General features: G+C 38.6%; 2 protein-coding genes across 4 annotated transcripts; one reads left to right on the forward strand and one right to left on the reverse strand.

Annotated features, from left to right (window-relative positions):
• The first annotated feature begins 3,391 nt into the window (after positions 1–3,391).
• Positions 3,392–6,580, forward strand: LOC107765480 (putative 1-acyl-sn-glycerol-3-phosphate acyltransferase 5). Its single transcript, XM_016584134.2, has 4 exons — positions 3,392–3,621; positions 4,010–4,702; positions 4,831–4,961; positions 6,121–6,580. Exons 2-4 carry the CDS (start codon positions 4,143–4,145, stop codon positions 6,528–6,530), a joined length of 1,101 nt encoding a protein of 366 aa, XP_016439620.1. The 5' UTR covers positions 3,392–3,621; positions 4,010–4,142; the 3' UTR covers positions 6,531–6,580.
• A 952-nt stretch (positions 6,581–7,532) lies between these two features.
• On the reverse strand, positions 7,533–12,414 carry LOC107765481 (UPF0496 protein At4g34320). Of its 3 annotated transcripts, none has more exons than XM_016584136.2 (2): positions 12,314–12,414; positions 7,533–8,835 (listed from the first exon to the last, which is right to left on the reverse strand). In XM_016584136.2, the coding sequence occupies exon 2, from the start codon at positions 8,795–8,797 to the stop codon at positions 7,685–7,687; it is 1,113 nt and encodes a 370-aa protein (XP_016439622.1). In that variant the 5' UTR covers positions 8,798–8,835; positions 12,314–12,414; the 3' UTR covers positions 7,533–7,684. The 3 variants fall into 3 exon arrangements, with proteins under 3 accessions (XP_016439622.1, XP_016439623.1, XP_016439621.1); XM_016584137.2 differs by lacking the exon at positions 12,314–12,414 and adding an exon at positions 9,938–10,203; XM_016584135.2 differs by lacking the exon at positions 12,314–12,414 and adding an exon at positions 9,589–10,200.
• Between the last annotated feature and the right edge of the window lie 13,407 nt (positions 12,415–25,821).

The raw sequence follows: 25,821 nt of genomic DNA on the forward strand, positions 1-25,821 counted from the left end.
CGCAAAAACTCCTTGTTACACACCATTTTAAATGGTTCCGGCGGCCAATAATGCTCAACACCCACTGGCTGCAACTGTCCACTATAGGTGTTTCAGTATGCAATAACACTATATTGTTTATCAACGTAGTTGGTTGGCCCTAAACCTGTATATTGAAAGTACTTGATGGCATGTGAGCACGACATGTGGTAGATGGACCATTTCCCATAAGAGCATAACCTTCTAGATTCATTTATGGTATGTACACTATTCCCCCGATTTTGATGGATAGCGGCGCGAACTTCAAAATTATTTCGATCGTGATCATACTGTAAAAATGAATGCCAATGTGCTCGCTACCTGTATTTCTCAAATCTTTTCATTGGTAGTGGCATAAATTCAACACCCATTTCCATCAATGACGTTGCAGCAGTAGCCCTTTCAACAAACCTCTCTGCCATTTGCTTGAATGACATTCGGACCATGGCAGTGACAGGCAATCCCCGTGCAGACTTCAATAACCCGTTGAAAGACTCAGACACATTTGTAGTTAGAATTCCCCATCTTCTGCCACCATCTGCATGCAAAGTCCATTTTTCAGGCTTATGTCGTATCAATCAACGATAGGCTGCCTCGTCTTCCTGCCTGATAGATTTCATGTGCCTCCGGAATTTATGCTCTTGGTGATTTGTTGTAGTCATCCACATTAAATCATGCAAATCCTTGTCGGGATGTGTCTTCTGGCAATTGGCCTTCAGGTTCCTCACACAGTAACGGTGGTAGGCATACGGTTCTTGCCATGCAGGCAAATTCTCTACAGAACTTATAATACCACCATGCCAATAAGATATTAGACAAATACGTGAACGCTGTTTGACAACGTGCTCTTTTAAGTGGTTCAAAAATAGTGTCCACGTCTCTTGGATTTCATTGGCACAAATAGCAAAAGCTAAAGGAAATATACTTCCATTAGCATCTACTGCAACGGCGATCAACAACTTAATATCATACTTTCCATAGATATGAGTGTCGTTTATGGATGTTACCGGCCGGCAATGCAGAAAACCATCAATTGATGGTTTAAACGCCCAGAACATGTATTTGAATATATATTCTGGTATTTCCGGACTCCGCTCAAGTTTCCATTCAACAACGGTCCCGGGGGTAAAGTATTGCAATACAGCCATGTACTTGGGTAGAGATGAAAATGACTTATCCCAGTTACCATAAACAATTTCAAACGCACTTTTGCGCCCGAAAAATACCTTTCTTTTGGTAATGGTACAACCATATTCCTGGTGGACGGATGTAATGCACTCTTTGATCTTGTACCTTATAGACGCTTCAATGTGTGGAATCAGGACAAGAGAAATCAAGTCAACATCCAAGTTGAAGTGATTCCCACTGAATATGTCCATTTTACAAGTGTGGGCGCCAATGTATTTACCCATTTTCCACATACCTGTTTTCTTCTTGCTCGCATGCACCATCCAATAATAACCCACAAACCATCTACGACAAACAACCTTGTATACATCCGGAGTTGACTCTCATACCGTCATCTCACGATACTCTTTTACGCTGTATATTTTCGCCGCCCTGCTTAGGCGCGTTTTATCAGGAAAAAACATGCCCTTTGCTAGCACCGTTGGTCTAGACTCATCCCACATTGATGTCCGAATTTCGTCAGTATCCCTTGTGAGGGCATCCACATCCGGCATACTTGGCAAATGATCAAGGTAGGGAATCTCCCTTGAATGAAACGACACTTGGGACTCGTACACTCTTGGTTTAACGGGGGGTGGAGCATGCTCCCTCGTCAAATAAGGTCCAACATTCTCTTCCTCCTCATCACCACCCTCATCAGGGAAGGGTGTGTCATCTCCGGACTCTTCGACATTGTTGTCATAATCACTGTTCTCTTCCTGACTCTGTGCATCTGCCAGATCCCGATTAAATATGTCGTCTTCGGAAAATTGAGTCAGGACAAGAGGTTCAACTTGCTCGTTTTCACTGCACAAACAACAAAATAATGAGCTACTCAAATTGATAAATACTTTATATATAGCTATATCACTTCACTTATAAGTCGTAATGTGTTGACATCCCATGATGGACATTATCCTATCGGTGATGACTCCCGGATGGACCACCATGATCCAACACATCAGAACTACGCATATTTCAACTGGGCGTGGGTTCATAACTTGTAAAATTCATATCTGGCTGGTACCCCCTGTGGAATATATGAGTGTTAATACAAATTCGATATAATAAAAATAAACATCGTAACACAAAGGAAAATTGAAGTTTATCACTCGTCTTGTGGATTATGTAAAGAAGGAGAGAAATTTCCTCGCTCCTCATTCGCCCATGGAGATAAGTTTAAATCAGGCCAAACTCTTTCAGCCGGAACTTGTTCGGCAAAAACTGCTCCAGAATAACCACCCGATGACTGAGGGTTATCCCTGCTTTGCGCAACCTCATTATTGCGAACGTCTTCAATCTTCACGTACATTTCCAACATTTTTTATCAAAAGAAATTCCCGATATTCATTCGGAGTCCTCAAAAAATAACTCAAAGTTTCATCATCCTCGATGTTAAACTCAGTGTAACAAGCAACCCCCTGCGGAGTGACAAAATACAGATATCTTCCGGTTACTTTAAGGTTCACCGAACGTTTTCTCACACTCATTTTGTTACACAACAATGATACCAGTCTATCGTACTCTATTGTAAGTGGCAACTTAATATGACACTGTGGAGATAAAATATAGCTCACTGAGTTATTCGCCATCACAACCTCACCCCCCAATATAATGAAACCCTTACTTTTCGCTCTTCAAACATTATGACAAAATGCTTGAGAATTTAACAAGAAGAAAAATTTAACAGGAGTTGAGAATATTTCTGAATGGATTTTTGTAAAATCCTTAACGCCTTTAAATAAGTCAATGCCCAATCTCGGGGGTCGAATTTTTTGAGGAGGTATAACGCCTTTTTAAAGGGCGCTATACTCATTTGAATTATTGTTATGTGAGTTAAGCGCAGAAGAGTTATTGGTGGGCCTAAAAAATATGTATAGCGCCGTTTATAAAGGCGCTATACCTGACAGTCTTGTTAAAGTCAGACCATAGCGCCTTTATAAAAGGCGTTATACATATAGCGCCATTTTAAAGGGCGCTATACCTTAATATCCAAAACGGACGTTAAGGTTAAAGGGCGCTAAATATAGTTTGGTCACAATATTTTTTTTCACTCATTTTGGTCATTTGAGTTCAAAAAGACCACATTTAGGTTCCGGACTCGTCAAGAGAATTCGGTTGAAAAGAGAAGGTACCCACCCATCAACATCATTGATGACCACACAAGGACTAAATAAGAGCGCAATTATGAGACCTATGAAAAGCTGCTAGTAAATAGGGACATAATTTCCCCATTTACGGGCTGACCCGGCCCGAAACCCGAACCCCGAACCCCGTATACACTGTGCTTGCACGACCATTTTAGAAGTCTCTCCCTGTCTTAGCTAAATAAAAGTGTACGTTTCTGACAATTGAGACTTGAGCCACATTGGATCCTTCAACTCTAATGAAAGTTTTCAGCTAAATTTCTTAGCTCTTGTTGCTTCACTTCCTTAGGTATCCTCCCGATTTACATTTCTGAGTACTTGTTCAGTTCACGAATTTGTGTTTGTGTTCTTGAATTCGAGGTCAATGGGTCTCTTCTTTTAATATACAAGTGGACTGTTTGTTCAAGATTTTACCCTTAAGTTTAAGGTTGCTGAATTGTGTGTTTAAATTAGGAAAAAGAAGTAGCTTGTTTCTCATAGTAACTGTGTGTTGCTTGAACTGAATAATGTACCGTATTTGTTTCTTAAAGCCACATTGATCTAAAAAGCTTGAACTTTTTGTTTAAGTTCTAGCAGTATTTTACATCAAGGTTTAATTTCTGATGAGTTTATTGCAAGTGTTGAGCTGTCCCTTTTGGTTTTAGCTAACACAACAACTTTTTGTTCATGTTTTACAGGATAATAGAGGCAATTAGGTCTTTAATCCCATTTGGGTTGATTGCCATTTTGATGCCTAGTAATATTGGAGTTCTGTATTAATTATTGGATTGGTAATTGTACTCTGTTGCCTGCAACCTCATTAATGTTCAAATGGCTGATGATTCTGGAAAGCAACCAAGGCACCGAAATCTAACCCTGTTGAGGATAGTGAGGGGTATTTTCTGTCTAATTGTGTTAGTACTCTCTGCATTTGTGCTGTTAGTGTTCTTTGGCTTTTGGCCTGCTATTGGCATGCGAACTATCAGTGTCCATTATAGCAGAGTGGGAATATCCTTTGTTTTCGGATGTTGGTTAGCTTTGTGGCCCTTTTGGTTTGAAAAAATTAACAAAACCAAGGTGGTGATCTCTGGAGATTCTGTTCCATCAGCGAAGCGAGTCTTGGTTATTGCAAACCATCGAACTGAGGTTGATTGGATGTACTTGTGGGATCTTGCTTTGCGCAACGGATGTGTAGGTTCGCTAAGGTATATACTTAAGAGCAGTTTGATGAGATTGCCAGTGTTTGGATGGGTTTTTCATGTCATGGAGTTCATACCTGTTGAGAGGAAATGGGATGCTGATGCATTGAAGCTGCGTCAGATGCTCGGGACCTATCAAGATCCTCAAGATCCACTGTGGCTCGTTGTTTTCCCGGAAGGCACTGATTTCACGTATGTTTTTACTTTCGAATTCTATGTATATGTATTGTGGGTGTGTCCTTGTGGCATGATAATTAGTGATTTCCTCTTTATTACTAGCATTAATTAATTGAATTAGTGGCTTCATTGCTTTAATACAGAGAACAGAAGTGCATCCGTAGTCAAAAATATGCTTCTGAAAACAGATTGCCAATTCTGAAGAACGTACTTCTTCCAAAGACAAAAGGTTTTTGTGCTTGTTTGGAGGAACTGAGAGGTTCCCTGGATGCAGGTAGCACTTCTTTTACCTTCTTCCTTGTGTAATTATTTGGACGATGTTAGTAATTAGTTTTCCTATTTTTGACTTCCATAATGTAGGAATAATATTTTCTGATGCTAAATTGGATTACTTTAGTGGCCTATGTTCTCTATTTACTCTGAGTATGGATTCCATATCTTCAAGATCCAATATCGTTCCTCCATGTTCTCACCCAGATGATGCAACTTGCAAGTATTTGCTATTACTTCCTCATTTGTCTTGCCTAAACAATGAGATGCATTTAGATGGAGTCTGGTTGTGGACTAAATTTGATGGCAGTACAGTAATTAATTGCCTTAAGATATGGCTGTGTTTTGTTGCATTTGGTTATCAGTAGTATTATGAGGAGGAAAAGGAAAAAAGAAGGGGGGGGGGGGGGGTTCTTGATTGTTGTGGTTTCCAAGACATCTGATATTCTTTTAGCAAGCCAGATTGCATCTGCTACAGGTATAAATTTAGAGGTAGAATATGAGTCATGTTTTCCCCTTGTGAAGTTAGAATGTGCTCATCTTAATACATGGATATTCTTGGGATGTCTGGTGGACTCGTGTATTAGAGGCCTGTTAGTTGTCATGTCAAAGCGGACCGCAGTGGACAAGGATGTCTGATGTGGATAGATCTAGTCTTTGCTGTTTCCTTTTCCTCCTGATGTATGTGGCATTATTGCCTCACATATAAAAATAGAAGTTCTTTTCCTTTTAGATATGGATAGTCGCTGTCCAATTGAGTGGGAGCAGAGTACCGTCAAGCACAGATGCCTGTCTTATTATCTATACCAATATACCATTCTTATAGTTGCAGAAACATTAGAGTGAGAGCTTCACCGATATATGCTTTGTTCATTATGGTCATGCATTATTGATTTTATTATCATCATTAAAATTCAAATTAAATAGAGGTTCTTCATACAGTTCTTTCTCAATTATACTTTCATTTGGTTGCTAGTCCATGAATGGCCATTCAATGAAGCTACCTTGGTGTACCTCAAGTTATAACATCCTAGAAAGAAAATAACAGAGTAATGGCAAAGATTATCAGGACTTATTAAGTTTAGTTAGATGCTTAAAAGATGTCACAGTTTCGTAATTTTTCAATTAGGCTTCTTTTGACTGTCCATTTCGTGCTCTTTCAGTTTATGACATCACAATTGGCTACAAGCATCATTGCCCTTCTTTTTTGGACAATGCCTTTGGGGTTGATCCGGCTGAAGTTCATATGCACGTCCGCTGTATTTCTGTTGCCGAGATACCAGAATCTGAAAATGAGGCTGCTTCATGGTTGATGGATACATTCTGTGACAAGGATAAATTGTTGTCTGATTTTCATTCACAAGGTCATTTCCCTCGCGAAGGAATAGAAAGAGAGCTGTCTATGGCCAAGTGTTTAGCAAACTTCATCTTTGTGATGACATTGACTGCGATTTGTACTTATCTGACTCTATTTTCTTCAATTTGGTTCAAGATATATGTTTCCTCTGTCTGTGCATTCTTGGCAACAGCTACATATTTCAATTTTCGGCCTTCGCCCATTGTATCTTTATGAATGTAGTTGCCTTTCAAGATTTGTTATAAGCGAGCCTTAATTTGGCACAACTTTCCCTGTTCTTTAAATTTATTTTCTGTTGCGATCCCTTTAATTCCTTTTCTATATCATACATCTGGCTCTACTATTTTTGTGATTATGTCTTAATGTTCAGTTTAATGGTTCTCATAGAATTTGCCAAGGAATTATTCACATTTGGTAATGGTAGATATCTCCCCGCGCGCGCACACAAAAAAAAAAAAAAAAAAAGACCCCCCCTCATTTCTCAAGCAAAATTTTGATATTGTAAAGCTTAACGTGGAATTTTCTTTTTTTCCTTTTTGTGACCGAACCTTTGATTATTCCACTTGTCTTTTGACGTTAACTTTGACATTTTCTCTCATTTCTGGACCTCTTCCTGCTAGCAACTTTTATAATCGTGTTAGGTCATGAAATTTCCAAGAGTTTAGGACCAACACCAGACTCATACGCGTTAACAAGGGTCCTAGGAGGTTGATTCTGAAATGGTCTGAAAGGTACAACTGGAGGTCATTCAAGAGATTATTATTTTCAGCCAAATGAAGAGAGATAAGAGGGCAAGAAAGGAAAGTAGAGACTAGATACTCTTTAGTTTAATCATTTGGTATTAGAAGCTCATTGGTCCGACCAATCTGAATACTTACAGGGTAAGCCAATTAAAGGTTCTTTATTCTCAGGAAAGACCAGATTTTGTTGTTCCAACTGAGGTGTGGCTTTAGTCACCCCTGGACTTAGCCAACATTACTGAAGGGAAGCAAATATAGGCATATAGCAACTGAAAAGTAAAAATTTCTACTCTCCTATTATAACCTTGATGCCATAATGAAATTCAGAAAAGAAAGAAAAACATTGACAAAATCAGCCTCGGCATGTACCAGAAGATAAACTTACACGTAGAATTGGGAAAGTAATTTAATATATTTTTATTCACGTAAAAGAATAAACGAATAACAAATAAAAGAAGTACTTAATTGATATACCTTATAAAAGAATCCAATAAATTTATTCTTCATGGTGTAAAGGTTAAAGAGTCCTTTAACCATGATATATGTTTCAGATTAAGTTTCACATATTTAACATCACAAACTATGAAAAGCAGATAAATGTTCACTGCTGCTAAGGCAAATTTCAGCACTTTAGTGGTTTGGGGGTTTGATGATCCTTTGTAAGATAACAGTCCTCGCCCTACGAATATCCCTGCTACAAACATCAGCCTGCACTCCAAGATCTTCAACATTCTTCATAAAAACATCAAGTTTTTTCCTGATCTCTTCTATACCAATCTTAACTTCATTTTCATCAATAGCAAACTCAACTTTCTTCAAGAGGGACTCGATCTCGATTTCCAGTCGATCAATCAGCACCCTGATACTGTCCAAATCCTTAATTGTTATAAAAGTACCAACATGCATTGTGTTGATCAATTCTTTCTGCCCTTTGACAGCATTTTCATAGTTCTTGAGAAGGGAATCTATCCATTTGCCCATTGAGCCCAATGGAATCGATGTTGCAGCAGCCAGAGCAGATGCAACTGGAGGAGCAGCTATAGCAGCAGCCACTACTGAGCAAATCAAAACAGCTGCAAATGTAGCCACAAATATAATGTTTGACACTTTCCTCCAAGCATGAATGTACTTAAGCCTCTTATCAAGCTTGTTCTTTTTCAGCTGCAGCTTTTCGAGCATCAGCATTTGCTGTGTATAAACAGACTGGAATATTTGGAAAAACTCTTCTGTGAAAGGATCCCCTGCAGCTTTGAAATTCTTCAGTTCCTCTAAAGTTTTAGTGTATCTATTCCCTTCAACCCCACTCTCCTCTTCGAATTGTTGAAGTGCTACAAGAATCAGCAATTGGCTATCCCGAGCTCGTTTTAGGCATTTCTCTAAAGCAGCCAAGAAATCAAGAGTTTTGAGGCTATTGTCAAAATACTCCTCAACCAGCTCAAACAATTCTTGATTCTTCCATATGTCTTTCTTGCAATCCAATATCACCTTCACAACTTCCTGATTCATCTCCAAAAGGCAACCAGTGACTTCTTTCAAAGAATCAAAAGAAAGTGCTCTAACTTCAACCCCATCAGCAAGGGTATTGATAACATGACTGGTTCTAGCTTGTAGAGTTGTATCAAACGACTGTAAATCCGTGTCAGCCCTGCACGCGGCTTCATATGAATTCAGCTCGATTTTGTACTGCAGATTGTCGATTGCAGCTGAAGTCTCACCAGGCTTTTTGCTCAAATGTCCTCCCATATTGTTCTCAATATGAAACTCAATTCACTTATAAATCTCTACACAAGCATAAAAATTACAGCTTTAGAAATATTTCCAGAACTTAACTATGATGCTTTGCAAAGAAATCCCAAAACAAATAATCCTCTGATGCAAAGAGGATTGATTCAGTTCTTAAGGTTAGTCAACTAGAAGGGATAATTGATATTTGATGAGATGGGAACAAAATAATGAATGCCCAACAACAAAGTTCCTACAAAAATATCACTTTCATACGCATAACATCAAGCAAAACAAACAAGAAACTGCAACAACTTAACAAAATAGCCAAAAAATATGCAGCGCCCAAAAATAGAAAAAAATACAATTTTAATCCAGCAAAATAGTACTTCATAAATTCCCCATCTTTGTAGCAAGAGATTAGTCAATGTTGCAAATGGACAACAGATACATGTAAAAAATTGCAATTTCAGCTTTAGAAAAAAAGAAGCTTTTAAATTTAGTGAGATAGGAACAAAATAATGAATGTCCAAACAACAAGGTCCAACCAAAATATCACTTTCATACATTTAACATAAAAACAAAACCAGCAAGAAACTGCAACAACTAAACAAAAAAGCTCAAAATATGCAGTACCCAAAAGAAGAGAAAATCCAAGCTTTATCTAACAGAATCCTACTTCATAGATTCCCCAACGATGCACCAAAAGATTGATCAAATATTGCTAATGGGCAACTTATAAAAGTAATTTTCAGCTAAAAACATAAGTTTAACTTCAACAACTGAACAAATTAGCTGAAAATAAGCAGTACCCAGAAATAGAGAAGATCCAAGCTTTATCCAAGGAAATCGTACTTCATAAATACCCTCAACTTTGAAGCAAGAAATGGATCAAAGATTGCAAATAGGCAACTGATAAAATGTAATTTTCAGCTAAAAAAACAAGCTTTAAAACTGTTACGCTCTGATCAAGAATGGAGTTAGGAGAAAATCAAAGTGGGGTAAGCAGTGGGTATATAAAAAGGTAGGGGAGGTGATGATGATAAATTAAGATAAAGATTGAGGCTGAGGATAAAGGAAGAAGCTTAGAGAGAAATGAAACCGTTAAGAACCAAGAAAATTGTTTCGGTGGCGTTGGTATTGACACATTACAACAAATACCTTGCACGCATTAGTTAATTGAGATTTTTTTTGCAGATGGAAAACACGGGAAGCAATGTTCTTCTGGTTTGAGCTTAATTATGAGTTTTTTGGAATATATCTTCTTCTGATTCAGAGCTAATATTGTTCTGTAGATATAAAGAAAATTTTCTGGATATATAAAAGGGAGGTGTAAATGCTAAACAGTTTAACGCGGAAAGCAAGGAAAGAAACTGTGAAACTTCAGCTTAAAGAAAAGAAATGATTAAGTCAGAGCGCAGAGGAAAACATGGGTCTTTTCCATTGTGTTTCGATAATATTTTTCTATATAACGGTAAAGATTAAGGAAATCACCAAAACCTGCACAAAGATGCCGTCTTTTTTTTCTTCTGAAATGACCATAAACACCCTAGTTACAATTACTTCGTTTAATATTTATTTGACTATAAAAGTTATTACTAAAGATAAGATTAAATAAAAAATTTAAGTTAAATTATTTTTAAATAAAAATTTGGCATTCTTATCGCCATGGATTAAAAAGGAAAACGTACCAGGACATAGGAAGTACAGTAATTTTGTTGCGGGGTCCTTTAGTTTACATAGCTACACTTATTTGAGGATTATAATTCAGAAATATTTATGAGATTAGTAATATTGAAAAGATTGTTATACATGAATTACTTATTTTTTAAAATATATTTTTATCTTTAAATATGTTAATCTTTGTATTGCTAATACGTGAATTATTATTCTACATTTTGCCTCTCATAAAATAATAGATGTAGTTTTTGCATAACATAATGAAAGTAGTATTTAATATCACCAATCAAATAATGCATTACTTATGTGGTGATTTTTTTATGGACCAACCAAACACCTAAGCAAGATTTAGCTTGGATTAATTAAGTTAATACAAACAACCAAACGACAGCTAACCGTTATGCGTTTACTTTTTCTATTAATAAATACTCTTGTTTTGACAGATTATATATGGAATTAAGGTAGAAAACCAGAACAAACTTATACGTGGACAGGGTTTAAGTTAGAAAATGATTGATAGACTCAATCACGATGGACTTCTTGGCCGAGGATTGAAAAGTATAATTTGGACCATAGCTTTTTAATAATATCATCAAGTCTTTATTCAAGTGCGAGGGAAGAGTAAAAAGTTCTTTAAAATAGTAGAATGGAAATGAAGAAAACAAATTATAAAATTTCCTTGGGAGAAGTTGGTAAGTCGCTCTTTAATTTTTAAAAAAAGTGAAAATTGTATTTGAAAATTAGAGTTGTGTTTGACATGAATACAATTTTGGGTTGTTTTTGAATTTTGGTGGGGACCTGAAGTGAAAATTTTAAAAAATAATTTTTTGGAAATTTTCAAATTTTCGAAAAATTCTAAAATTCATCTTCAAGTGAAAATTGAAAATTTTATGATCAAACACTAATTTCGGAAAAAAATAAAATAAAAATCGAAAAAAATAAATTTTTTTTATGGCCATACGGCCCCTTAATAGATGCAAATGAGTGCCTAATTAATACAGCTGGTTATAACATACAGGTATAGCATATAAATCAGATAAAATGGAACGATCCTCAGAAGTTGAAGCAAGATTAAAAATGCAGTATCCCCTATGTGTACCTCTTCTCAATTAGACAAGGCCTAATCAAAATACCATTTATTGAGATAGGGATGACTCATCACTCATCCCTCATTTAATTAACACAAGCACTCCAGTTACATAGAATAAGCAATAAAGGCGTGTTAGCACGTATAGATGATTCGATTATTCTATCTAAAAATGTAGTTCTTTCGTTTCAATTTAGATGACACACTTTCTTTATTAGTCCATTCAAAAAAGAATGATATATTTTTATATTTAAAGACAAATTAACTTTAAAATTTTCATTGTACCCACGTTACCTTTAATGAGAAGCTTTTATAGTCATCGAAGAAAACTACATTTTCTGTCACAATCATTTTTTCTAAAGGCCTCGTTTCCACTAGTAAAATTGATGTGATTAATTAATTGAATGCTTCATTGCTTGCTGCTTAATTCAAACTAGTTTCTTGGTTAATCCTTTCAGCTTAGTATTCTCTAGTTGGTAAAACTTGGATAAATATCTTTTGTTAGGTCTCGGCATCTTTATTAGTATGATATTACCAAGGAGCAAAAGGTGAGAAAGAAGATGAGACGAAATCCTTTGAATTGTTGGTTCTCCCTATTCTTCAACTTTGATAATTAACTTTCGTCCACTAAGCAACTGAATAGTAATACTAATGCTGTATTAATGCATTTTGCTAATGGGAGATATCATTCATTAATTCATAACTTACTAAAGAATAGAGAAGTTAAATTATAAACCTACATTTCACAAAGAATGGAGAATTTAACTTACCGGTGATTTCAAAGTGTTGTTCACAAACTTGCAATCGTACTTGAGAAGTAGCTTAGTAGGAGAGCTTTAATTTGCTAGCTGTAGTTTCAGTTAGATTATAGCTTTGGGTAAATTGTGATGGTAGCAGTAATATTTATAGGCAAATTTGGACCAAGACAGTGACTTGCCATGAAAGTAATTGGTTGTTGCCTTCTTTCTTCTCTTTTTGGTCTTTCTGTTTAGATAACAGTTGTCATTTGTTACAAAGTGTGTTGAATGTGTCAAAGTAACTCTTCTTTATGTGTAGCTAGCGGTCACACACTCACACTAATCTCAACCTATGCTTCCTGTTCTGAACTGAAGTTACAATGCAAGGGCTTTAATAATTTAGGTAGAAAGGGTTTAATATATTGCATCATAATTGCCTCAATTATGCAAAATGAAAATTTGGTGTCACAAGATAAGAAGTTCTATTATAAAAAAGATTTAAGTTATATATGATGATATTGTATAAATTCTTTAAAAATAAAAATAATCAATGTAAAACAAGAAAGGACTGAAACAGATGAAACATCTAGATATTAAACGACTTGCCCCAATAAACTTACTAATTATAATACAAAATTTTAAAATTATTTAACACAATTAAAGAATCATTACTTCATTAATACCTTATATCGACTATATATTGAGTTATTTACCCCTCTTTTTATTTATTTACACTTATGGGAAATTTTGTTTGCATAAAAGGTCAAGAATGGTATATCCGTCATTTGGAGTAAAGTGGAGGGGTATTTGAATGGAGGAGAGTGGGTAATAGGAGCTAAAAAAGTGGATAAACGAGAAGCAAGTACGTTATCTTACAAAGCAGCTCCGCGTGCTTTAACATACTCCTGCGTTATTTTCGGAGTTATTAAACCGGCTTTCAGGAGGACACGTCATCTGGATTGACGCGTGTCACCAATTCAGTGGTTGCCGCCACTACGAGGATTCAAAAGGATTCCACGCTACGTCAAATACACAAAACCAATCTTTTGGATTATTTCTTATCCCTCACGTGCTTCGTTACGGTTCTTGGCTGCCCATTTTTCTCGTTATTTTTCCAACTAATTAAATCAATCTTCCAAATAGTGAGTAGGGAACAGTAGACATCCAACTGGATTGCATGTATTACTATACTAAGGTTAAATTGTCGACGTTACGTTGAAGAGCGAGGGGTATGAGTCAAAATCCGCTTTAAAATATTTGAAATAAGGTAATACATAAGAAAAGAGTTTTCGAGCCGCCGTTAATCGAGGTGGATCAGGAAGCAATAAAGCTCATAGCCGAAAAGTCAACATGAGTCGTGGTTGAGGTGCCAATTATGGTCGAGGTCGAGCACCAATAATGAAGCTGTAACGGCTAGTTTTCGAAATAGGGTTTTAAAGAGAATATTCTCTGGGCATGTACTATTAGGGTTTACTAAGAATATATCTCATCATTTTTCACTACGATTCTTGTAAGATCCAAGGAATCCTCAATCGTTTGAGGATCTATCGTTCAATCATTGTCAGTGGAAGGTTCTTTTGTTCCACCTCTTATTGATTAAATTATTTCTCTTAATTACATGAGCGTCATTATATTGTCATTTATTGAATATCACACACATTGCTGCTGTTCTTGATAGTAAAAGACATTTATTACATAGAATAATTATTGTCCTCATAAACGACATTCAACCACCTTTTCTGATTTACAAGATCCGAGGATATTATTCTTAACTAAAATTGACCTATGTTTAACTTAAATTAATTATTTGAACCAAGATTTACGTTTTTGGGTCAAACAATTTGGCGCCGTCTGTGGGCATTTCTTAGCTAAACTTTTAGTATCCTCTAGATCTATAACTAACATTGTTCACTAACGTCACAAAGCCCAAGATCTTTTCTCTTTCCTAGTGCAAAATCTAACATGGCAGGTAACCGAGAAGAAAGGGTGAGGATAACAAATGACTTACCTACCAACCTTATAATCGTCCTCAACGAGAGCTGCGAAACAGATGGTGAGGATACGACGCCGAGTGCGTCCCCTAGGCGAGATGTGTCGCCACCCCCGCACTGCAGTATAACAAAACCTCATGGCAAAGGAGTCTCTACATCTGCGGAGGAAGGTGCACCGCCAGCTGTCAAAAAGCTTCTCGAGGTGTGGTTGACCGACACGCTGACGAGCATCCTCAACAAACCCACCCAGGCTCAACTACAGGAACCGCAGGGGCTACTACGATCCAACGAACGAACGAGCAGGGCAATCAGCCACCCCGTCCAATGACAGGTACAACTCACAATGCATTGATAATGCAGGTGATAACGCCCTTACAACCATCCTAAAAAGGATGGAAGAAATGGAGAATGAAAATAAGGCGCTGCGAGATCAAATGAAAGAACATCAAGAGTGGGTCGATAAAATACCAGACGCCCATAAATTTCTACTGAAAAGAGACGCCGATTGTTTCATAGAGAAGTCGTACGGTGATGATGCAACTCCTTATGCCATACCAAAAACTTTCAAAAATGCCGCTCTACCTCAGGATATACGATGACACGACCGGCCCGGAAGATCATGTGACCCAGTATGTCACCGCTGTGAAAGGCAACGGCCTCTCCAAAGAGCAAGTGTCCTCCATTTTGATGAAAACATTCGGCGAAACCCTCACGGGAGGAGCATTAACATGGTATTCACAACTATTAGCACGCTTCATAGAAACTTTCGAAGAGATGGCCGACAAGTTCGTAGCGGCCCGTGCTAGGGCCAAGAAGGCCGAAGCGAGAGTGAACAACATATTTGCCATTAAACAGTCCGTAGGGGAAGGGCTGAGGGACTTCCTCGCCCGGTTCAATCGAGTGAGGATGACTTTACCGAACGTATCCGAAGGAATGGCGGTTGCAACCTTTCGGAACGGGCTGAGCAGGGATGGTTCGAGAGAAACCAGGAAATTATTGAGTCGGCTGATGAAGTATCCCCAACCACTTGGGATGAAACATACAACGCTTATTATGCCGAGGTTCAGGCAGATGAGGATGACCTCAATGGACCCACTCATCGACTGACCTCGATAAAGGACGAATCCAGAAAAGATTGAAGGAACTATGCCAGAAGAGATCTCGCAGCTCCGCGACCTAACAGGGAACAACATTAGCCATATGTCAGGATGGCCGTTGCGGCCTCCCCCCACGATGAAGAGGGCCCGTCCAGACCAAGGGCAGGGATTCACCGGAATAAAAGAGATATGCCCCCATTACTATCCGCTCATAATTTTTGTGTGTCACCTACAGAGATAGTCTATGCTTTGTAGAAACTCGGACCGAAGGTAAAGAGACTGCAGAAGATGAGGTCAAATCTGAGTACTAGAAAATACGACGTCCTCTGCGAGTTCCATCAAGAACGAGGGCACAAAATCGAGGATTGCATTGCCCTAAGGCAGGAGGTCATAAACATGTTGCGACAGGGACACATCAAAGAGTTGCTAAGTGACCGGGGTAGGACCAACTTTGCTAGAGGATACGACACCAAGGACCGCCAAATCCACCCTCGCCAGCCCGTACCATCCACATGATCATCAGCAACAGTGACGACTCATCCATCAACATCGTGAAATTCACCACAACCCATAAGCTCAAGCGATCAATCACCCGCGAAAGGTATGACAGACTCGAAGAAAGTATCATCTTTGATAAGTAAGACACCAATGGTTTGACCTTTCCTCACAATGATGCCCTCGTAATTACTTTACGAATTTTAGATACCGATATGGGACGCATTATGGTAGATGACGAGAGCGATGCGTGCATTATCCATCCTCTAGTACTTGCACAAATGAAACTCGAAGATTAGATAGTGTCGTGTTTCATCATGCTAACTGGTTTTGACAATGTAGTTGAGCGAACATTTGGAGAAATCACACTCCCCGTTCTGGCCGGTGGCATCACTCTGGAAACCACATTACACATCATGGACCAAGACACATCGTACAACGCCATAGTAGGGTGACCATGGATACACACCATAAGAGCCGTCCTTTCCAGCTTATACCAGGTCATCAAGTTCCCAACTCTGTGGGGAATATTCAGTATACGAGGGGAACAACACACATCCCGAGAATGCTACTTCATCGCCCTAGACAGATCGACCACCTAACAAAAGAGGGATAAAGAAAAAGAGGCATAGCAATCAGCAGAGTCGCGGTCGACACATGATGACAATGGGGATGACATCAGAGACCCAGATTTGGTCGAAGTTGCAGGATCGACCATATAAGACCTCGACCCCGTTCAATTAGACCTCAACGATCATAGCAAAAAGGCTTACATCGGCTGCAAACTTCAGGAACCAGGTAAATTTCGTCAATTCTTAGCAGCTAACGCAGATTTGTTTGCTATGAGCCATGCAGATATGCCAGGTATCCCAAAGGAAATCGCCACGCACAACCTGAATGTCGACCCATTCCACCCCAGTAAGACATGTCAGACGTAAGTTCAACTCCATAATTAATGATGCGGTACGTGAAGAGGTGGAAAAACTATTGGAAAATGGCTCCTTCAGGGAGTTAAAGTATCCCGAGTAGGTCGCCAACATGGTCATAGTGAAAAAGAAGAATGAGAAATGGCGGATGTGCGTGGATTTCACAGATTTGAACAAAGCATGTCCCAAGGATTCGTTTTCATTACCCCATATCGACCAACTCATCGATGCAACGGACCGGTGTGAACTACTGAGCTTCTTGGACGTTTATTCAGGTTATAATCAAATCCTCACGGAAGAAGAGGATCAGGAAAAAACCACATTCATCACCCATAAGGGGAAACTTACCAAAGGTTGGTGACGAGGATGTTCAAGGACCAGCTCAGCAAAATGATGGAAGTCTATATAGACGACATGTTGGTCAAGTCCAAAAGGAAAGAAGATCACATCGACCATCTTAGAGAAACATTCGACATACTTAGACAATACAGAATGAAACTGAACCCCGAAAAGTGTGCGTTCGGCGTGGCCTCAGGAAAGTTTCTAGGTTTCCTAGTATCACAACGAGGGATCGAGGTCAATCCTGACCAAATCAAAGCCATCGAGGGGATACTGGAACACTTGACCACCAAAAAGCAGGTTCAAAGGTTGAATGGCCGTATCGCCGCCCTATCAAGGTCCATTTCATGATTGTCGGATATGTGTCACAGATTATTTGGTGTACTTAAGAAGGATAACGACCTCCAATGAACTTCTGAGTGTGTCCAGTCCCTGAAGGAATTAAAATCATACTTGTCGCCGCCACCATTGCTTTCAAAACCAGAGCCAGGGGAACGTCTCCTCATTTACCTTGCTGTTTCCGAAGTGGCCGTGAGCGTAGTCCTAGTTCGAGAAAATAAAGGTACACAATCCCCCATTTATTATATTAGCAAAACATTAGTCGACGCCGAAACAAGGTACCCTCACCTTGAAAAACTGGCCCTTGCCTTAGTCGTAGCTTCGCGAAAGCTTAAACTGTATTTCCAATGCCACCCCATCTCGGTCGTCACGACTTCCCCCTAAGAAGTATTTTATATAAACTCGAGCTATCGGGAAGGCTGGCCAAATGGGCCATCGAGCTGAGCGAGCCCGATATCACGTACCAGCCACGAACAACAATAAAGTCACAAGTGCTCGCTGACTTCGTCACCGACTTCAGCGCAAGAGTAATGCCCAAAGTTGAAAGAGAAGCCGTCCAAACTTCTACCCAAACACAAGACCTCTGGGTCCTGTACACCGATGACGCGTCCAATGCGTCAAGGTCTGGATTGGGACTCGTACTCGAGGTCCCAACAGGCGAAGTAATTCGCCAGTCCATAAGGTGCCCGGATATGACTAACAATGAGGCCGAGTATGAGGCCGTAATTGCAGGATTTGAGGCTAGCACTCAAGTATGATGCTAAACTGTTAAAACTACGATGTGATTCCCAACTCGTAGTCAACCACGTCATAGGGACTTTCCAAATCAAGGAAAAAAGATTGCAAAAATATCAGACCGAAAGTTGCAAGTTGCTGCCCGAGTTCGACGAATGTCAGCTCGACCAAATTCCACGAGCACAAAACCCTGAGGCTGATGGCCTCGCTAAGCTAGCCGCAACCACCAAAAACATTATAGCCAGAAACAGAAATGTGGTCCACCTCCTCAACTCGTCGCTAGACCAAGTCGAGGTAAGAACTATAAACTTAACTTGGGACTGGTACAATCGTATTATTACATACTTGCAGGATGACATACTCCTAGATGATAAAAAAGAGGCCAAGAAATTGAGAATGCAAGCGGCCAGATACAGTATCATCCGCAATGACTTGTATAAGAGAACTTACGGTGGCCTTCTGGCAAAATGCTTGGGCCTAAATCAAACTCAACGCGTCCTTGAAGAGGTCCATGAGGGCCATTGTGGAGCTCACTCCGGCAATCGGGCTCTGGTCAGATGCCTCATACGGGCATGATACTACTGGCCCACCATAAAAAAAGAGGCCGCATACTTCGTAAAAATATGCGAGCAATGCCAAAAGTACGCCCTAATGATTCACCAGACAGGCGATCACCTCCACTCGGTCACCTCACCCTGGTCATTCATCAAATGGGGAATGGATATCGTGGGCCCCCTCCCGGCAAGGCGAGGTAACGTACGATTCCTTTTGGTTTTAACTGACTAGTTTTCTAAGTGGGTGGAAGCAGGAGCATTCGCCCAAATACGAGAACAGGAAGTAATCACCTTTATATTGAGAAATATTATATGTCGGTTCGGCCTCCCCAAAGAGATCAGCTGCGACAACGGACCCCAGTTCACGGGAAAGAAAACCACCGAGTTCTTTGAGAAATGACATATCAAAAGGATACACTCGACGCCATACCACCTGGCAGGCAACGAGCAAGCAGAGTCCTCCAATAAGTCGATACTGAATATCATGAAGAAAAAACTTGAAGACGCCAAGGGACTGTGGCCGGAGGTATTACCGAAAGTACTGTTGGCTTATCGAACAACTCCGAAAATGAGCACATGAGAGACGCCCTACTATTTGGTCTATGGGACAAATGTAGTAATACAAGTCGAGGTCGTAGAACCTAGCCTAAGGTACTCCCATGAGAGAGGTACGGGCAACGACGAAAGCAGAAAGTAGGAGCTCGACGAAGTCGAAGGACTAAGAGATTTGGCCTATATAAGAATGATCGCCCAGAAACAACAAGCAGAACGCTATTATACAAGAAAGCAAAGGTTAGACCACTCAAAGTCAGGGACTACGTGCTTAAAGCTAAAACACAAAGCGAGCTTTAAACAATGGAAGGAAATTTACTACCAAACAACTGGAATATCAGCCACCTCAAATACTTCAACTTTTAAAAGATAAAACGTCCCCCAAGTCGTACTCTTTTTCCCTCACTTGAGTTTTGTCCTAGTTGGGTTTTCTCAAGGAGGTTTTTAACGAGGCGATGAAGGGAGCACTTTAAGTCAATGTACGCGAGGACGACGCCGTGACTACTATTTCATTGCTCGACCTCTCAAATACTCTCCAAGTCAACCAATGAAGGGACTAGATAGACTGGGACTGGGACTGGAACGCCAGCCAGGGCCCGAAAAAATTCTAAATTTCTCCAAGTGTGTAACCAAAGCAACAATACCAAGGCAATAAACTTTACGGTTATCAGCACATCTTTCTAAATTCAGGTTATGTTCGACCTTGTTCGAACTAACACCTACTGGCCCTCGGCCATCATTAAATTCACGTTATGTTCGACCTTGTTCGAACTAACACCTTGTCACGACCCAAAATCCAACTAGTCGTGATGGCACCTAACCCAACCCGCTATGTAAGCAAACTTTCAACTATCCAATTCCAATAACAATTATTAAAGAAATTTAAGTAAATAATTATCTTAATCTTATACATTTCCTAAGAACTGGTAGTACAAATCATGAGCTTCTAAGAATAGAGTATACATGCGAAAATGAAACAAATACATAGTCTGTTTGAATAGTATATAAACAGAGCTTTTATAAATTTAAGGCTACCATGAACAAGAGGCAGCTACAACAGGAACGCATGTACATCTTCATATCCCGCAACCATCGAGCACAACAACAACAACAGTCAATATCTGCACGCAATGTGTAGAAGTGTAGTATTAGTACAACCGACCCCATGTACTGAGTAAGTAACAAACCTAGCCTTAGGTTGAAAGTAGTGACGAGCTTCTACCAAGGCCGGGTTCAAATCCACTAATCCACAACAGTTAATAACGACATAAAATAAATAATACCAGAAGTAACTCACAGATAAAATACTCAGTCACATCATGATTTAAGCAATAATAGTTCTTCCTTTCAAGTACATGAGTGAAAACCCAAATCTTTTGCCAAAGTTACCAAAAATGTGAATAAGTTTAAAAATAAATTTTCCAAAATCCTTTCAATAATAAATAAAATATCTCATTTTCTTTTCAGATAACCATTGTAAAATAAATGCATCACTATGCCCATCTATCAACATGTGTGAGAAATCATGAATAATGTGATACCGTACAGTATGAGGAAAATACATCTCTATGCATATATGTCATGTGTGCATGTCAATGCAATGTATCTCAGAGATTATACTCATGTACTCACACTCTTAGAGTACTCAATCTCACTATCTCGCATTCTCTCTCAATGTGCTCAGCACACTCAATCACTCAGCGCTATACAATACCTGCTGCGGCGTGCAGCCCGATCCCTGTTAATAGTCGACTGCGCTCACTAGGGGTGTGTACAGACTCATGAGGGGCTCCTACAGCCCAAGCACTATAAGCACGGACAAGTCACGTGCCATAATATAAATGTCTGGATCCGCACGGCCATCTCACGTGCTGCACGACCAACTCACATGCAATAGTATAATATATATAAAGCCAACATGGCCTGCTGCGGCGTGCAGCTCGATCCCCAAAATATCCTAACAATCAGGCTCTCGGCCTCCCTCAGTCATCAATCTCTCCAGTCTCTCTCTCATGGGCTCACAATGTCATGAGAACAACCCAAAATAATGATATGATGTATCAATAAATAATAACAGAGACTGAGATATGATATGTAATGACATGAATATAATTGAGTATAAATTTTCAATTTAAAATAAATAATTCACAACAATATGACCTCTATGGGTCCCAATAATACTGGCACATAGCCTCAATATGATTTTTAATATGCTTTTCAACTCAATTAACTACAAAATTCCACAAAAACAATTATGTCACAATTTCTATAGTGCTCGCCCACACGCCCGTCACCTAGCATGTGCGTCACCTCTCAACAATTCAAGAAATACATATATTCAGGGTTCAAACCCTCAACTCCAAGATTAGAAGAGTTACTTACCTCGAACAAGCCAAATCCAATGTCGAACTAGCTAAGCAATGCTCCAGAAATTCTATTCTGCGCGTATCAACTTCCAAACGGCTCGAATCTAGTCACAATTAATTTGATTCAGCCCACAAAAATTATAGGAATTAATTCCATATCAAAATACTAATATTTTCCAAAAATCTAAAATTACGCCCCGAAAATCACTTGTGGGGCCCACGTCGTGGAATCAATATTAACGCCATCCAACCATGAGTCCAACCATACAAATTTCACCAAATTCCGACATCAACTCGACCCTCAAATCTTCAATTGAAATCTTTGAAGATTTCTACCATTTTCAACCCAATCTTTACCCATTTGATCTCAACACTCTTTCCATAAACCTTATTGATACGTATAAATAATACTATTACACCCAAGAATCATACTCTTAATCACCCATCATTACCCAAACTCGAAATTGAAGATTAGGGGTTAGAACCTTACCTCATTGCTGAAGAACTTGAGGGATTTCTTATTGGATTTCAAGGCTTGGACAAGAATTTGATGAATAAGACACTTTATCTACTTCCTCTCTCTAGAACATTCTCACTTCTCTCTAAAATTATCAGATAATTGCCCCAAAATAAGCCCCAAAGCCTATTTATTAAAATGGGGTCGGGTTATGAAAATAAAAAAATTAACCCTCCGAAAGCAGGTCTGCGGTCACATAATGGACCGCAGAATGGGCATGCGGGCCGAAAAATTGATCGCAAAATTGGCGCCCAAAACTGGGCTCTTCTGGTCCATTCTGCGACTAGTTTTGCAGTCGCAGAAGCAGTTTTGCGATCGCATAACTATTTTGCGATCGCATAATTGGTCGCATAATTGTATTTTTCCAACCTTTGGTAATTTGGTCATAACTTCTTGTAGGAATGTCCAAATGGCGAACGGTTTGAAGCGTTAGAAACTAGACTCAAAGATATTTCATTTGATAGGTAATACAACATATAACACTTCGTATCATGAGAGTTATACTCATTTGAAGTTAAGTCTTGTGCGAACTCACTTGAAACTTTAGTCTTATGAAATTTCCAACTTTTACATTCGATGCCGAAACCTATCGAATCAAGTCCGATTGACCTCAAATTTTGCACACAAGTCATAAATGACATAATGAAGCTATTCCAATTTCCATAATCGAATTCTGACCTCGATATCAAAAAGTCAACCCCCCGGTCAAACTTCCCAAAATTTCAACTTTCGGCATTTCAAGCCTAATTCTACTACGGACATCCAAACAATTTTCCGGACACTCTCCTAAGTCCAAAATCACCATACGGAGCTATTGGAATTATCAGAATTAAATTCCGAGGTCGTTTACACATAAGTAAATATCCGGTCAACTTTTCCAACTTAAGTTTACAATTATGAGACTAAGTATCTCATTTCACTCCAAATTCCTTCCGGACCCGAACCAACTAACTCGATAAGTCATAAATATTGTGAGGCATAAATTGAGCAGTAAATGGAGGAACGGGGTTGTGATACTCAAAACGACCTGTCGGGTCGTTACATTCTCCCTCACTTAAACATACGTTCGTCCTCAAACGTGCCAAGAGTTATTCTTAACCTACAAATCTCTATTCCACCTTACAACGTACATACCTGGGGGTGATCTCACGTCACCCAATTTTATATAGGCATGACCACACAATATAACTGAAAATCATTAATTCAACCTTAGCCCAAAAACCATGGAGCCAAATTTCTAACATCCATAATTCTTTTCAAGACCCGAATCTCACATCTACACACTGTATAAGCCAGAACAAGTTGTATCCAGCCATAACCATAATCCCAGATATAATCACATAACATACTACACAACTCGCATACTCGTAGCACCATTTCTGATCACAGTAACTACTCAAAACCAACCAAGTACTAGTATAAAATTCCGCATTCAACAGGACCTCATTCCGAAACCTTCGTACACTGCCAATGATGAAAGAAATAATCAAAACTCATAACCACTCATCAGATAAACTAGCCATGGAGCTCTCTCATCCCAAACAGAACCATAATCCTCTCCTAAGCCGACTTTCAATTGTGAATACTTAATTTTTGTACTATTTTAACACCTCCTAAAGTCATTAGTGTTTTGTTGATTTAATTATATTTCTCAATTTTTGTGTCTTTGATTGCATATTTCCTATCATAAAAATACCAAAAAATAGTTCTTTCTTTATTTGTGTATTTTAGGAATTAACTAACTATTCAAATGGTGAATTAATATAGTTAATTAATCATTTGAATAAGTTACTTAATTAATTTATTTGTTTGTGTAAATTTAGTTTAATAAGTAGGATTAAGAAAGAAATTGGCCCAAATTTGAAAGAGAAAGTGGCCAAAAGTGCAAGATAAGGGGCTGCCCTTGAAAGGGTCCGAAACGACGTAGTTTTGCCTCAAAACTACGTCGTTTCATTAAGTGACCTAGGATCAAATCTCACCCATTGATCACCCCTTGATCTAATGGTCCATATTTGATCTCTCAAGAGGTATTTAAAGCCTCAAAAATCTGAAAAATTCCCTCATTTCCCCCATAACTCTTTTTCTCTTCTCTCCGCCGCCGCCGTCGGAAATCACCCACCGGCGGCGGCCAACCTCCAAACACCCCCAAATTCACACCATGTAATCTCTACAACCTCCTCTTTCCATATCTCCAAACCAAATCCTTCAAAACCCCCTCAAACGCCTTGAATTTTAGATCGAGGAAACTTTAGCCGCCACTTTTTTGCCCAAAATCTTGAAGTTCCGGCCACTACCACCCCACAATACCTACATCAACGGATAGAGCTCATCAAGACCTACTTATTTATGTCAATTCCATTCCGAAAATCCGGCAACTAAAAGTCCGGCCAAATTCCGGCGACCACCCCGAACACCCTCGTTTGGTATACCCCTATTCTCATTTCCTTTGTCTATTTTTTCTAATTGTATTGTATTTAGTTTATGTCTAGCATAATTTCTGATTTTTTTATTTATTTATTTTTATTATTATTATTATTTATATTTTTATTATTAGTTGTGTTTAATCTATGTTAGCTTAGTCATTCATAGTTATTAATCACTGATAATTAGTTATTTATTAGTTTTAAAATAGCTATTTTCTTAGTCATGATAGTCTATGATAGAAGTTTCAAGTGCTTAGTGAATTTGTTTTTATTGAATTTGAGTATTTGAATTTTTGTGTTGATAAAAGCTGAAATTAAAGAAGGAATAGTACAAGTTTGGTTGTTTTTACTGTGCAAAGACTTTGGAGTGCAAAACTCAAAAGTCATTGTGTGGTGACAAGTACAATACTTTTTGACAGCTTTTGAACAGTGTTTAGCACACAAAGTCAGTCTTTTGGACAGACTTTTGGTGAACCAAAATCTGTCCAAAAAATCTGATTATACTTAGAATGCAGAGGCTTACTCACTGAAAAGGAGGACACTCTATTACACACTCTATCTTATACTGAGACACATCTTGGAGAGTTGCTTAAAGACATATATCTTTGAGAAAAATCAGCAGCTTAATACATATAACAAGCTGAAATTTCAGAGTTTTGTGAGGATTATTTGAGTGCAAAAACCTCGAGAAAAATAGAAAGATCCCTTAGGCAATTTGTGAAGTTGATAGCTACCAGTTTCAAGCATCTTTGTTGAGTTTTCTGGGTTGTCTTAACACTTGAGTTGCTGCTGTTTCTACTTTATTTGCTGTGAGTTTTTTATTGCTGCACTGCTGTATTTTATTATTCCACAAACCAGGTAACTTTCAAATTCTTATATTGCAGATTCTTGATGATAATAAGAAGGATTTGATCCCGGTTTGGTTGATGGAACATATTAGATCTGATTTTGTTTCAAGATGAATGTTATATTAGTGTTATCATCATGTAAATCTGTTAAAAATTAGTTAAATTATCATTTTCTTCTTTATATATGTGATTGAAATTGCATTTTGTTAAGATTACTTGTTTAAGAAAAAGATAAAGACCCCACTTTTAACCATGTTTGTTTAGTTTGGGCTCTTTTCCGTGAGTTCCTTTCATGGTTCATGTATAATTATCTAAGAAAGACTTCTAGCTTCAAATGTTTTGATGCTTTGAATTATAGT

The sequence above is a fragment of the Nicotiana tabacum genome, chromosome 19 (genome assembly GCF_000715075.1).
Source record: "Nicotiana tabacum cultivar K326 chromosome 19, ASM71507v2, whole genome shotgun sequence".
Classification (NCBI taxonomy): Eukaryota; Viridiplantae; Streptophyta; class Magnoliopsida; order Solanales; family Solanaceae; genus Nicotiana; species Nicotiana tabacum.

Coding starts and splice junctions, on each gene's coding strand:
- LOC107765480 (XM_016584134.2), top strand. CDS start 4,143: ATGGCTGATGATTCTGGAAAGCAACCAAGGCACCGAAATCTAACCCTG. Junction 4,703..4,830: donor CCGGAAGGCACTGATTTCAC/GTATGTTTTTAC, acceptor GCTTTAATACAG/AGAACAGAAGTGCATCCGTA. Junction 4,962..6,120: donor GAGAGGTTCCCTGGATGCAG/GTAGCACTTCTT, acceptor GTGCTCTTTCAG/TTTATGACATCACAATTGGC.
- LOC107765481 (XM_016584136.2), bottom strand. CDS start 8,797: ATGGGAGGACATTTGAGCAAAAAGCCTGGTGAGACTTCAGCTGCAATC.